This window comes from Beta vulgaris, chromosome 9, assembly GCF_026745355.1.
Source record: "Beta vulgaris subsp. vulgaris cultivar EL10 chromosome 9, EL10.2, whole genome shotgun sequence".
NCBI lineage: Eukaryota > Viridiplantae > Streptophyta > Magnoliopsida > Caryophyllales > Amaranthaceae > Beta > Beta vulgaris.
Window position 1 is genome coordinate 43144126 of NC_079210.1, and position 13649 is coordinate 43157774.

Here is a 13649-nt window from a genome sequence, read left to right on the forward strand (position 1 = left end):
AGAATATGTACTTTTTTCAACAACTTTTATACTTGAAAAAAGAACACACGACATAAAATAAAAGAACATGTATATCTGTATTTATAAAAGAACATAGGTTATAATGAAAAGAACATATAGTAAATGAACATCACGCTTAATGTGAAAGAACATATACCTTCTTAATTCAAATTTGCAAAAGAAATATTTAATTGCAAAATTTAAGTAAACAATTAACATAATTTTTTAAAATTATAAACTCTAAAAATGATGAGATGACGTAATTTAAAAGAGGATGCACCCAAATGCTTATTTGCGTTTTTCTTTTGGCTAGGAGGGTAAATGAATTAAAAAGGTCAAAAAACAACAAAGTTTGCGAAGTGTTGAGTGCCCAGGCTTGGTGTGTTTTTAGTTTACTAGGAACACAAACACAAGAACAACCGAAGAAGAACCCTAGTTCGTTGTTCCCCCGTTAACGCTATTGGAAATCTGGAATCTTCTGAATTTGCTCCATCTTTCTCATCCTCTCCTTCGCATTACCAGGTAACTTCTCAATCTCTCTCCTCTCAATTCTACATTCAATTTGTTATCCCCTAAATTCAACACTATACTTTTTTTGAAATTCTTTCTATAACTTATTAGCATCACTAATTTATCATACTACAGTGTTTAATCTGTTTATGTTAGGTTTCTAATTCAAATTAGGGTTCATATAATGTCAGCTACTATAGCTAATCTTTTTAATTGGAGTTAATAATTTCTGAAGCGTCATTGATAAAATTTACTTTCAAAGAAGGTTTATTCTACATGTTAATCGTAATTTTTACATATAATGAAGTCTTCTCTGCTTTTCTAATCATATGTTGTTGTAACTTTTTTATGTTTCAGGTCTGGTAGGCTTTGAGGTCAGGGGTGTAGCCTAAACGATGTCGGAATACCAGGACGATCCCGATAAATATGGTTCTCCTCCTCAATTGCAGGAGAATGATAATGGTGGTCTTGATGAACATAACGACTCGAAATCCCAGGTATAGAAGCTTGAACCTGTTCTGAATTGTCCCGTGTTTTTCAGAGCTCTGTCTATTGTTATTTTAATCCGTTATGAATTGTCTAAGCTCGTGAAACGTGTAATTGCATGACTTTTGTAAAAGGTTGTAATGTGATTTGAATTATTAATGTGCTAAGTAAATCGTGACGGAGGTGGTGTATCTTGTTATATTTCATGTTCCGTTGCTTGTTGGGCTGTTGTATGTTTAGTTAAAATGCTAATATTAATTTTTTTTGGCAGCATGGTTCTCGGGATCATGAGAGGGGTTCTTCAAAAAGTAGAGAAAGGGACCGAGAGAAGGGAAGGGATAAGGATCGGGATCGAGATCGAGGAAGGGAGAGAGACAAGGAGAGGGACAAGGAAAGGGACAGAGATAGAGATAGAGATAGAGATAGGGATAGAGACAGGGATAGGGATCGGGAAAGAGACAAAGATAGGAGCCGGGATAAAGATCGAGACCGTCATAGAGACCGGCATAGGGACAGGAGTGATAGAGGTGATCGCCACAGAGATAGAGAGCATGATGATGATTACTACAAAAGCAGAGACCGTGACAGGTGATTGATATCTGCCTTTATATCTGTTCATCTATTTTCCCATTTCTGTTTCAGTGTTTTGAGGAGTCTTCAGCAATCTGTTAAAGTTTATTATGATTGATGCATCACTTTCCACTTTCCACTTTCCATCTAAACTCTAATTCTTCTTAAGATTATGGTGATATAGCATTCCTCCTTAATGATCTTCTATAATAGACAGGCCGTTGTTCTATGTGTGAACTAGTGTTGGATTTAATAAATAATTGTCAGGAAGACATCCCAGTTTCCATTATTGGGCATTGTCTGGGAATTGGGATTCAGATCACTTGATTTGGTTCCTATTGGTGGTTATAGCTCAGTATACTTATTACTACTATATTCTGCTCCCCTCTTTACAAATTATAGCGCATTGTAGCCAATTTATTAATTTTCAAAGGCTAATGCAACATTAAATGCCATTTAAAAAATATTAGTATACGATTATAGGTAATTGTGTGTTACCAATACAATATTCTACTTCAACATACATCACCTATGGAATTTCAATTAAATTGACTAAATACTTCTACTGAGCCTAAAATTGGTTACCCCCCTTAGGGATTAGACTATACACAGAGTGATAGCTACATCTAATGATTAGTTAGAGTAGACTACCTTTTTTAAATAGACAATGAAAGTATATCATTGGTACTCACTTCTCAATTGGATCCCACTATATATTACAGTTTATTAGAGGTGGTGAACCAAATTTATTTCATTATGAAGTGACTGAAATCTCAATTCTTAATACCAACGCATATACAAAGACATTTTCGTTAAAGCTCACACATTTGATACGACAAAAAAAACCTTTATGCTTCTACTGTGTCTATGATGCATAACAATTTTGGTTCATGCACTTTGTCCTATTGTTCATACCTCCATCAATTGGAAGCATTTATAAGCTGTTTTTGATAATAATTAGACCCATGCGTTGTTTCTAATGCTTCCATTGCTCCTTTTTTTTCATGGCAAAAGGAAATATATGTAAAATTTTCACCTCATCCCTCCTTTGTGTGGCTTAGAAAAATTCATGGGCTACCTCCTTTATGCAATCAATTCAAAGCAACTTTTAACTCCTGTTTTCATTAGGATCTTCCTCGTAGATCATGTTATATTAAGCTTTTTTCTTTGTAACTACCTCATATTTGCTTAAGGCCACAAATTTTTACCATTGCATGTATAGGCGGAGAGATCATGATCGTGATAACGATGATACAAGTAAACACAGATCTCGTTCAAGGGCAAGATCTGAGCACAGGTCAAGGTCAAGATCTCGTTCTCGCTCTAAAAGGTTAGTCAAGCTTTAATTTCGCTTTGTACCAATTCTGTTTGGCATGTGTCAATATCTTTTGTACATGCTAATGTGTGTACACAGCATCCTCCCCCGCCCCACCTTGTGATGAATATTTAGTGTCACGCATCAATTCTGAACTATTACATAGTTATTAGTGGGATGCCTTTTTCTTTGTAACTTCAGATCTGTATTGTTTTATGTGTGCCACATTTTCCCTAGCAAATTTATGTAGAGTGTAGACAGTCCACAGTAGCCCCTGTATGTACATTGGCTTGAAAGATATGGATGGAAAGTTGGTGAAATACTGAAATCACTGAAACTTTGGACTCTTAGGTTCTGAGGTAAATTAGCTAGTTCGCCATTCATTTTTTTAGAAATCTAGCTTGTTGACAACCTGTTGCTTGTACCATCCACAGAGTGAAGTTTCAGTGGTTTCTATCATTCACAGAAAAATACTGAAATGCGTAAAATGATTTTGTGTCCGCTTTTCTGTCTTGAGTGCTTGACTTGTCTGAGGCATTCCGTTTGTATCGATATGTATCCCATACCGGACATGTCACCTACATGGCATGTCCATTCGACCTATTAACACAGCCTCTCCCTCTTGCAAGGGTAAGGCTGCATACTTCCAGCTCACCTCACTTGCCGATCTGCTATGGACGGGTCCATCTTTAGAGGTATTTGGTGCATTGGAATTGGCATTGGAGTTAAAAAAACACATTTGCTAGACATGTATCTTGGTCAATGTTACTTATGGTTTTCTTTGATGTGGTTCAGAATATCTAGTCTGGAGTATGAGGCTATCCCATTGTGGAAGTTTTGTGTTGCTTATCTTCTCCTTCAGATACCTTTTAGCTTTGTGTAATTTGTGAAGGTAGCAGCAGCTGCACCTGGCTGTTCGAGTTATTTAAATCCTATTTTTTCTTGAATTATCTGCTTATATATATTATTGTTAGATGTTCCTTGATTTTCAGTTGATGCTTATATTTCAATTTATGAGTTTTTTTTCCTGATCCAGATATTTGGAAGTCATTTTCCTGCTGAGGCTGCTTACCTGTGCATTAATTTTTCACCGCCTTACCTTAAGTTTTGTGGATTAAGTTTTTTTTGGGGAGATATTTCTCTACCATTTTGATGCAGTTTTCGCATATTAAACAGGTGGAGAAATGTCTAACCAAAAGCCTTTCTTTAATTGAAAATAGAGCTTCTTTTGTTGTCAATTTTGTACTTGTGTACTATATGTCTCTGCCACCGTGCATGACATTTACTGTAATCATATGGGTCCTGGTGCCTTGCAAACCATTATCTCTACTGTATTAACTTATATTGTTGCAGCAAAAGGATAAGCGGATTTGACATGGCACCTCCTTCTTCTGCAATGTTATCTTCTGCTGCAGGTACATTCTATGCTCCAGTTGATCTTATTTTTTAGCCATCTCTTTCGATTCCGCGCTCCCATCTCTCTTTCTTTTAGCTTCTCCTGCACCCGTCCCTCTTTTATTATTTGCAAGGTTGGTATTCCTGTCCCACATGTATCTACTAGTCTCATATGCACGCGATGCGTGCGACAATATATTAGTATAAATACTGATATTCAGAATTGTAAAAACACTAATATTATCGCGAAAATAAACATGTAATTCGTACTTACAATTAATCTTTACAAAACATAGGATTGAAAATGAAAATAAGAGAATTTGGTCTATGCTTACTTTTTCTCAGCAGGTTTAACAATTTCGATTGAATAACATCTTGACTACGATAATTATGTAATTAAGAAATAAAAAGATGAGTTATACTCTATTTTTCTCGATAATTTTATGAATTTTTATCTTATGTTCTTTGTAATTGTTATTGAATATTTCAGTAAAAGAAAACTTTGAACGTTTGGCTTTACAATTGTTGACAAATTTCTTTGTTAGGTTAGTTTCCTCATTGTAAGTAATTTTTTAATGGCAATCTTAAACTCTATTATGTTAGTTTTCTCTTTTATAACTTTCCTTATTAGATATAATTGTAAATCAGGAGGTGAATGAGAAATTTTAGATTAGGGGTAGATAAGTCTTTTTATAGGAGGATACCATAGCTCCTCCCTTGACTTATATAATAGAGACTATCCAAGTAAATTATGTCATTTGGGTAAGCTTTACTTGTTTGACATATTCTCTAGCACTTGTTACTTCTACTACAGTGTTTTTCTAGGTTGAATTATCTTGTTTGTTATTTAGTGAAATAATACTGTAACTGAAAGACATTTTTGGTTTGTTCTTGTGTTTGGTGTTTGTGTTTTTTGTGTCTTATTTTTTTGCATAAGAAGGCAATGTTGGGTCTTTCGCCCCACTCTGCTGACATTGGGCGTGAGCCGACTTCTGTAGCTTATATATACAAGGAGGAATCAATGCACCAGTTCGTCTTCAATCGGCAACTATTGCCTATTTTGGTAGTCTTGCAATTTCCTCCAGCGCTTGCATCTGATTTATTTTACTCCTCTCTTATATTGAATGTGGTTGCAAGAGCCAAGGAAACAACATTAATCATGGAGAGTATCTTTTCAGTTTTCGTAATACAAGTGTACTCGATAAATTATATAGAGTATAAAATAAGTCTCTTTCTAGTTTTCTTAATTGTAGGACTAGCTTTTGCACTTGCTAACAAGTACTTTTTTTTTTTATGTGATTAGCCTTTGCAGGTCAGCTTCCCGGTGCAGCTCCAACAATCCCTGGAATGTTTCCAAACATGCTACAATTGACTCCTGGACAGGTTGTTCCTTAGCTCTGCATCCTCAATTTTTTTGTGGTGCTAGCAAAATAGTATTTACTTTACAGTCATTGATTTTGTTATCCTATTGCATGCAGCCATTAGGAGCTATTCCTGTTATGCCTATGCAGGCCATGACACAACAGGTTGACTGAGTTGGTCTTTCTCTTATTTTTTCTATCCTTGTTTCCTTACCTTGTGGAATTTTTTTTTTGATTATTTAAATTGGTTTGTGGCAGGCAACGCGGCATGCGCGGCGAGTATATGTTGGCGGGCTTCCTCCTACTGCTAACGAACAGGTTTTTCTAGTCACCTCATTGATGATTTGTCTAGTTTGCTCGAGTGACGTTGAACCTGATTTATATGTATGAGAAAAAGTTCAAATTGACGAGTTTTCTTCGCATGTTTTAAAGCATGAAAGAAGTTGATGTTAGCTTGACAAATGGATGATTTATGGGAAAAGGGGGCATATGGGAGACAAAACAACTTTGTTGGTTCTAGTTTTGTGAATTTAACCGTGACCACCTTGTATTTGAGCTTTTGTCTGTAAGAGCCATTAAAAAATTTCCCGGTTCAATGACTGTTTTTTTCCGGTTTTGCACTAGGTTTAATTCGTTTGTACTCTCTCCGCCAGCATAAAGGTTTTCATGGGTCATTGTTTTTCTGTGTGGTGTGGCATTTTAAGCAAGTCTCCTTTTTTCTTGCTGCTCCTTTTAATTGGTATTACCATTATAATGACTCAAAGTCTTTAATCTTTTCCACAGTCGGTGGCAACTTTTTTTAGCCATGTTATGGCTGCGATTGCGGGGAATACTGCTGGACCAGGTGTGCCAAGATAATTACTCTTGTAAATGATTGATTTTTCTAAATCAATAGAAAGATATCCAACATTTTTTTGCTATAATCAGGTGATGCTGTTGTCAATGTTTATATTAATCATGAAAAGAAGTTTGCTTTTGTGGAAATGAGGTCTGTGGAGGAAGCTAGCAATGCTATGGCATTGGACGGTATAATATTTGAGGTATGTCACTTTTTTCTGGTGTAAATGATGTATAATAGCTCATTTGCTCATGTTAATGTGAAGGTTATGGATGGCTGCAACTCAGTTCTCCTTCCTTCACAAACTAATAGTTCCATGCTGACTTTTTTTAACATAATGCATCCTTTATATAATGATCTATGTAATTCTCAAATCTAGCTTAGTAAAATCCATTTTTCTTTACTCGTCTACATATTTAATACTTCCTTTGTTTCAAAATACTTGACACACCTATCTCAACACGCTTGCCAATGCATATTTTTAACCATTAATAACTCTAATTCCCTATAAAGTAAAAATTATAACATGTTGATATTTTGAAAGTATATGTCAAGACGAGTCTAACAAGATCCCACATGACTATTTTTCCTTGCATATAATTCACAAAATGCAGTCAAAAGAGAGTGTGAATAGTGAAAAAGTCAAACCGTGTCAAGTATTTTTAAAACGTAGGAAGCATGCACTCTTACATTGAGATGGAGGATGTGACAAATTTAATGTTTTGGACTAGCAAAAAGTTGAAAAATGTTGCGTGTTCTTTTTGAAAATAACAAAGCTTGATTGAAAATTTGAAAGTATGCACGTCTGATCCCTATACACAATACATATTTTTTTTGAAAATCCTTGGCTTGATCAGTTAGCTACGTTCAGAACCAGTGTTCCATTCCTTTTTTATGATTTTTTTTTTGAGTTATAGGGGTTGGCGCCTGTGATGTCATAAGATTTCTTCTAAGCTTTTTGTCAAGTGACTGATGCTGTTTTGGCCAATATGGTTTATCCAATATGCGCCTGTGTAGGGTACGCCAGTTAAAGTGAGAAGACCTAGTGATTACAACCCTTCTCTAGCTGCAACCCTCGGTCCCAGTCAACCCAATCCAAATTTGAACCTGGCTGCTGTTGGATTAACACCGGGGTCAGCTGGTGGACTCGAGGGTCCAGATCGAATATTTGTGGGTGGGCTACCTTACTACTTAACAGAATCACAGATCCGGGAGTTACTTGAATCTTTTGGCCCCCTTCGGGGTTTTGATCTCGTGAAGGATAGAGAAACTGGGAACTCAAAGGGTTATGCCTTCTGTGTTTATAACGAGCCCTCAGTCACTGACGTAGCTTGTGCAGCTTTGAATGGGATTAAAATGGGTGATAAAACACTCACTGTTAGACGTGCTAATCAGGGAGCAGTCCAACCTAAGCCTGAGCAGGAGATTGTTTTGCAGCATGCACAACAGCAGATAATGTTGCAGGTATGAGTTTTTAATTCAGTTACAAATGACTTGAGGTCTGTATATATGCTACATGATCTATAAGCTCCATCTGTGTATGGAAGAATTCCGAAATCAATATTTTTCTTCATACCCCTTTTTCTCCCTCTTTTTCCATGTAGGTATGTTGGCATGATGGGCATATTGCTGAATGTGCTAATAGATAGGCATGATAGCTTGCATTAACCAGTGTATAAATGAATGTGATTTCGTTCACATTTTTTCTTAATTTTCAGAAGCTCATGTTTCAACCTGGAGCACTTCCTACCAAGGTTGTGTGCTTGACTGAAGTGGTTACTGCTGATGATCTTAAAGATGATGACGAGTATCAAGATATAATGGTTGACATGAAAGAGGAGGGTGAAAAGTTTGGTATGTTATCTGCCTATGAGTTATATCTTATCTTATGCTGCATTTTCTTGTCGATTAGTACTTTGCATATTTTATTCTCTATTTTACTGCATTCAAAACACTCATTCTGCTATAAGCAAGGGTCCTAACGTAGAGACAATATTGTGTTACCATTTACCTATGGACATGGCTTTCCCATCATCCTTCATGCATCATTTAATTTGATTTGTTCGCCTTTTTTCAAATCTATTTCTTTGTTGCCTTCAGGTCCTTTGGTGAACGTTGTCATCCCACGACCAGGGCCAAATGGAGAACTTGGACCTGGAGTTGGAAAGGTTTGTAACAAACCCCTTCCTTTAAATGAAGAGTTTGGAGGGCTATTATCTAGTTTTTGGTGCTTTGTCTTGAATTATTCAGCATACCTTCATGTGTTTTTTCAACTTATTTTTTTTTATTATAACTTTCTGAATGTATTTTAACTTATTTTCATAACTTATTGGACCTTATTGTAACATAACTGAAATTTACTTCTTCTTAGACAAGTCTAAATATGTACTTCCTCTGTTCTTTTTCTATTGCAACAATTGAGTTTTCAATGTACAACTTCAAATATTAATATATTTAATTACTTTTTAGTAAAAATTATGCAAATTTGATATTATGAAAGTGTATATCGAGACGAATTTAACAAGACCTTACAAGACTATATTTTTCCTTACATAAAAATCACAATAGATAGTTAAAGGATGGTAAGTAAATAGTATAAAAATTTCATTGTTGCTATAGAAAAAGAACGGAGGAAGTAGAATAGAACACTATCTTAGTGTATATAACACTTTTTGGACAATGATAGTGTATTTATTATGGAAAGGGTATAAACCAATTCCTTCTTTTGTTGGAAGATTTGGAAGGATAATGCTAGCCTGTTTTTTGCCTCCCTTTCTTCCTTCCCTCCCTCCCCCCTTTCCTCCATCATTCTTATCGAAACATACTGCAAGTTTAAAACCATTTTCTTTTCTTTTTTTTTCAAATGTATTTTAGGTGTTTCTGGAGTATTCTGACACGGATGGTTCCTCCAAAGCTCGAGCAGGAATGAATGGAAGGAGATTCGGTGGAAACCAAGTGGTTGCTGTGTTTTATCCTGAAAATAGATTTGCTGAAGGTGACTATGATGCGTAGGGGCTTATTTGCAACCCCCTGACTCTCTTTGTACTTATATTAGCACTATTTAGTCTCAAGAGTAGGCAACATAGATGTCTTTGATCCTGTACACGGGAAGATTGATATTTAAGTGATCTTGTTTTGCGGGCCGGCTAATATTACAATTAACTGATGATATTAGCCTATGGGTGTGCTTAATTGTTGGATTATTTCTTAATTAAATCTATTAGTACATTGGTATATCTGTAAAAAATGTATCTGTTGGCCAAAGGTGGGTCATCAAACCAGAAACTGGGGCTCGTGTTTTTAAATTTCAGCTTGCTGTAATAGGTAAAACCTGGAGCATATTATTGTCTTAGGAGACGAGTTTTTATAGATGTGAATATTGTCTCGCGTAGTCTTTGCACCAGAAAACCAAGATTTTCCGCGCATCCGATTGAAGAAAAACCAAGTAATGCGAGCCTACAAGGTCTATTTATCATATTTTATCTGGTCATTTGGTTGTACATAAAAAAATTGCAATGTGAGGATATTTTAACTTAGTTACAACATATTTTCTTTGGTAACCAATCTTTTGTAGGAAAATTTCCCTCTCAAGTTTAGGATTTGAAAATAAGAAAGTAATGAAAAATTTAAGGTTGATTTAACAGAAGGATGCAACATAGAACAAATGTAGTTTGAGGGGTATAACTTGGAAGAAAAACATTAGGGGGTAAAACGTTGATCACACTAATCAATATATATATATAAAAGAGGAACTTTTCGGGAGCATAGAGCGCGCCACCTAGGATTGTCACATCATCTTATTAATTTAGAGATAATAAAATTTAGAGCTGGAGCGATAATAAAATTTAGAGTCTGAGAGATAAGAGTTTATTCACTCTACTTCTATGACAAAAACCAAAAAATATTATCTTTTACGGATCTATTATAACTAGGAATCTATTATAAGTACTACTATACTGTATATTCACTCTACGGCTATGATTCACATATAAAATCACGAAATAAAATAAAAAAACTTGATTCTTGAGATTTGCCTAAACCATACGATAACATCTAATGAACTGCTTCCTGTCAAAAAACAAAACATCTAATGAACTGCTGCAAATCTACTAAAGTAGCTAACATTTTCAATGATAGCTTCTTTGCATTTGTGGCCACTCAATATCTACTTTATTTTATTTTTAAACTTTTATCAGAGTGATATATTGATATGTTAGTTGACAATACCGGTCAACATGCCTTCACTTATTTAGAGATGGAAACAACCATTGCAATACTAACTTTATATCAACTTTTTATAAACTTTATTAATAGATAATTAAAGATATTAAAGATAATTTAAAAATAAGGGTATAATGACAAATATTTTATCAATTCTTTTTCTACTACAATAATGGGTTTGGGCATGATTTTTAAGAAAATAAAAAAAAGGGTAGTTTAGCATAGAGGTACTCCTTTAATTAACAAGTGTAGGGGATAAGTAAATCCTTACTAAAGTAAGCGTAACTTTATGAGGCAATTTGATGAATAATTAATGATGATTTTATTAACATAAAGTAAAGGTAACATTGACAATTATAATTGTTTTTTTTACTAAAAGTTGATTGGTCTAAATAGATAGTTAACAGATGATGTAAATAAAATCGTGTTGAAAAATCTCATTTTACAGTAACACAAAATCAATAATGTTAACAAAAAATTACAAAAAATATATATAAAAAATAACCCGTGCAACGCACGGGCTTCAAAACTAGTATATAGGGGTTCACAATAGAAAAACTCAAAAATGATTCACAAAATAGTATGACGATTTCAGTTATAAGAAAGTGATCTATTGTTTAATTTACGTAATATTCCAACTTAACGGGTTTATGGTTAATGCAACTAAACCAGTTTATATATACATTTATTCGCTAACACAAATATGAAGTTCAGACAACATGATCTCAAGTTAAACTTTGATGGTTCGGTGTATGGTTTAGCTGCAGCTGCTGGTGTCATTATCCGTAATCATAATCATGAAGGTCAATTTCTTCACGCCGAAGCCTTCAATCTTGGCTATACTTCGGTTCTCATTACCGAAGTTGTTGCACTGCAACAAGGTATCCGCTTTGCAATTGGGTATTCATAAGTTACAACATCATCATTGAAGGGGATAACCTCTTGGTCATCAACACCAACTATGGAAGATTGCTAATATTCTTGCTGATTGTAAGTTCATGCTCACTCAATTGCCTCTTGCCAAGTCAGACATGTGTATAGGGAAGCAAATCGCGCTACTGATTGGATAGCCAATGTAAGGAACCTAGTAATGTCTAGTTTCGATATTTCTCCTTGTAATAACTCTTCTCTTACTTCTATTCTTGTATACAACACATTAGGCATTCCTTTCGCGAGTAGAGTAGCCTAATGCTCTTTTCTTACCTAAAGAAATAAATTGCCAATATACCATATGCACTCTTTTTTCTCAACCTTTGTTCACTTTTACCACCTCCGTTCTCATTTAATCTACACGGTTTGCTTTTCATTGGAACCAAGGAAAAAAAAAGAAAAAGTAGGAGATAGAGGAGATGAATTATGAAAAATGTGAGTAAGAAGTATAAAACGTAAATAAAAAATAGAGGAGAGAGAAAAATGGGGTAGGTGGATTAGTTTATTTGGTTAGGAACCACATGAAAGACAAAAGCGGAGAATAATGATTACACATTTACCTTATATGGATAAATTAACAACGTAACCATAAAAAAGGAACGGCCCGAAAAATAAGATGTGTAAATTAAAAAGAAACGAATATAGTATTAATAGTGCCAAAAAAACTGGCAATTAAACTGAAAGGAGGTTTGTTTTACTCTCAATAAGCTCCACATCTAGGTTCATTAATCATCATTCATTGGAATCCATAAATAATATCTTTCTTTGCTCAGAATGAATTCAAATTTTAGAAGTAATGAATTAGTTACAACTTACAACAATGGCTTTACTCCCCCTCACATCTCTAATTTTGTAGGTAGACTTTTGAGAGAAGTACATTACTTGTCCTTACAAACAAGTGTTCCTTTCCTCGTCCCAAAATATTCCTTCTCCCCCTCATATTCTTTAAGTAGGCACATCCCATTTCTTTGCTTTGACAACAGCATATATCAATTTATATGCTTAATCATCAAGTCACTTCAAACAATTTGTGTTACATCAAACACAAGTCTTTGCATATGAAATTTGAGCTACCGACTTAGAGAGCAATAACTCTTTTATTAGGAAGTGGGCATGCACATAACATCCCACCCATACCTTTCCCTTTTAAAAAATTTAGTTTCCATATTTGATATAAACAGTCTAACTAACGCCTAAACGGTTGAGATATGCTTTAAACTTTAAAGTCATTCATCTGTCCTTTGACAACATGTAGCTCCTACATGAGTCATTACTCAACAAAGCTATGGGTAATCCTCAAAAAAGTAGGGTGTTATCATAGTCATTTCCTTTTGAGATTTCATGTATAAACAACTCATATTAAAAATTAATATGAAGTTGAAATATTCTAAATGATATTTCATGCTTTGACAATAGTTGCAACATTTTAACGATTTTGTTGCTCATATTAAATCTATTAATATATTTTATTTTTATATAAGATGTATTGTTTTCTATTTGTTAAAAATAGAGGACCCATTTGAAGATGATAATGAGTACTCGAACTAACTCATGAACTACTCGAAATTAACTTGATTAAACTTGATTGGTATTAACTTTAATCAAGTTTTAAAACGAATTTAGACAAGTTATGTCAAAAACAAATATTTAACATAGTAAATCAGTTTGTTTTACAAGGATGGATTCCGCTCAATTAGCGGCATTAACTTCAAAAACACTCTAACAAAATATCAATGAAACCCATAAATTGATTCCCAAAATAAAAAATCAAGATATTCAAAAAACTTTATTAAACTCAAGATTGCTATAAACCATTTCCATTTACCCATTAATTTATTTTCTGGAAAAATGTGATTATTTGCTACTGATCTAGTCCCTCAAATTCTAATTACATGCAATGCAACATTTCCAACTGCTTACACGATATAAAAAACACTACTTTATTCCTTGATATCTGTAAAAAATTATATCTTGTAAAAGTATGCTTTAGGACGAATCGAATAAGATCAAACTTAACAATTAA

The 13649-nt window shown here is 34.3% G+C and overlaps 1 protein-coding gene across 2 annotated transcripts; it reads left to right on the forward strand.

The window, feature by feature from the left end:
• Window positions 1-321: 321 nt before the first annotated feature.
• Window positions 322-9711, forward strand: LOC104903905 (splicing factor U2af large subunit B). 2 transcript variants are annotated; one of them, XM_010692041.4, is made up of 14 exons: window positions 322-522; window positions 868-1007; window positions 1268-1584; window positions 2789-2896; window positions 4235-4296; window positions 5580-5659; window positions 5755-5802; window positions 5896-5955; window positions 6421-6481; window positions 6565-6677; window positions 7493-7939; window positions 8194-8329; window positions 8576-8643; window positions 9350-9711. In XM_010692041.4, the coding sequence occupies exons 2-14, from the start codon at window positions 906-908 to the stop codon at window positions 9485-9487; spliced, it is 1740 nt and encodes a 579-aa protein (XP_010690343.2). In that variant the 5' UTR covers window positions 322-522; window positions 868-905; the 3' UTR covers window positions 9488-9711. The 2 variants fall into 2 exon arrangements, with proteins under 2 accessions (XP_010690343.2, XP_010690344.1); XM_010692042.3 differs by lacking the exons at window positions 322-522; window positions 868-1007; window positions 1268-1584; window positions 2789-2896; window positions 4235-4296 and adding an exon at window positions 5270-5339.
• Window positions 9712-13649: the final 3938 nt, after the last annotated feature.

Excerpts from the sequence above, each read along its gene's own strand:
- LOC104903905 (XM_010692041.4), top strand. The coding sequence starts at position 906 with ATGTCGGAATACCAGGACGATCCCGATAAATATGGTTCTCCTCCTCAA. Across the intron at positions 5,956-6,420 it reads CTCCTACTGCTAACGAACAG|TCGGTGGCAACTTTTTTTAG; the intron begins GTTTTTCTAGTC and ends TCTTTTCCACAG. Across the intron at positions 7,940-8,193 it reads AACAGCAGATAATGTTGCAG|AAGCTCATGTTTCAACCTGG; the intron begins GTATGAGTTTTT and ends CTTAATTTTCAG.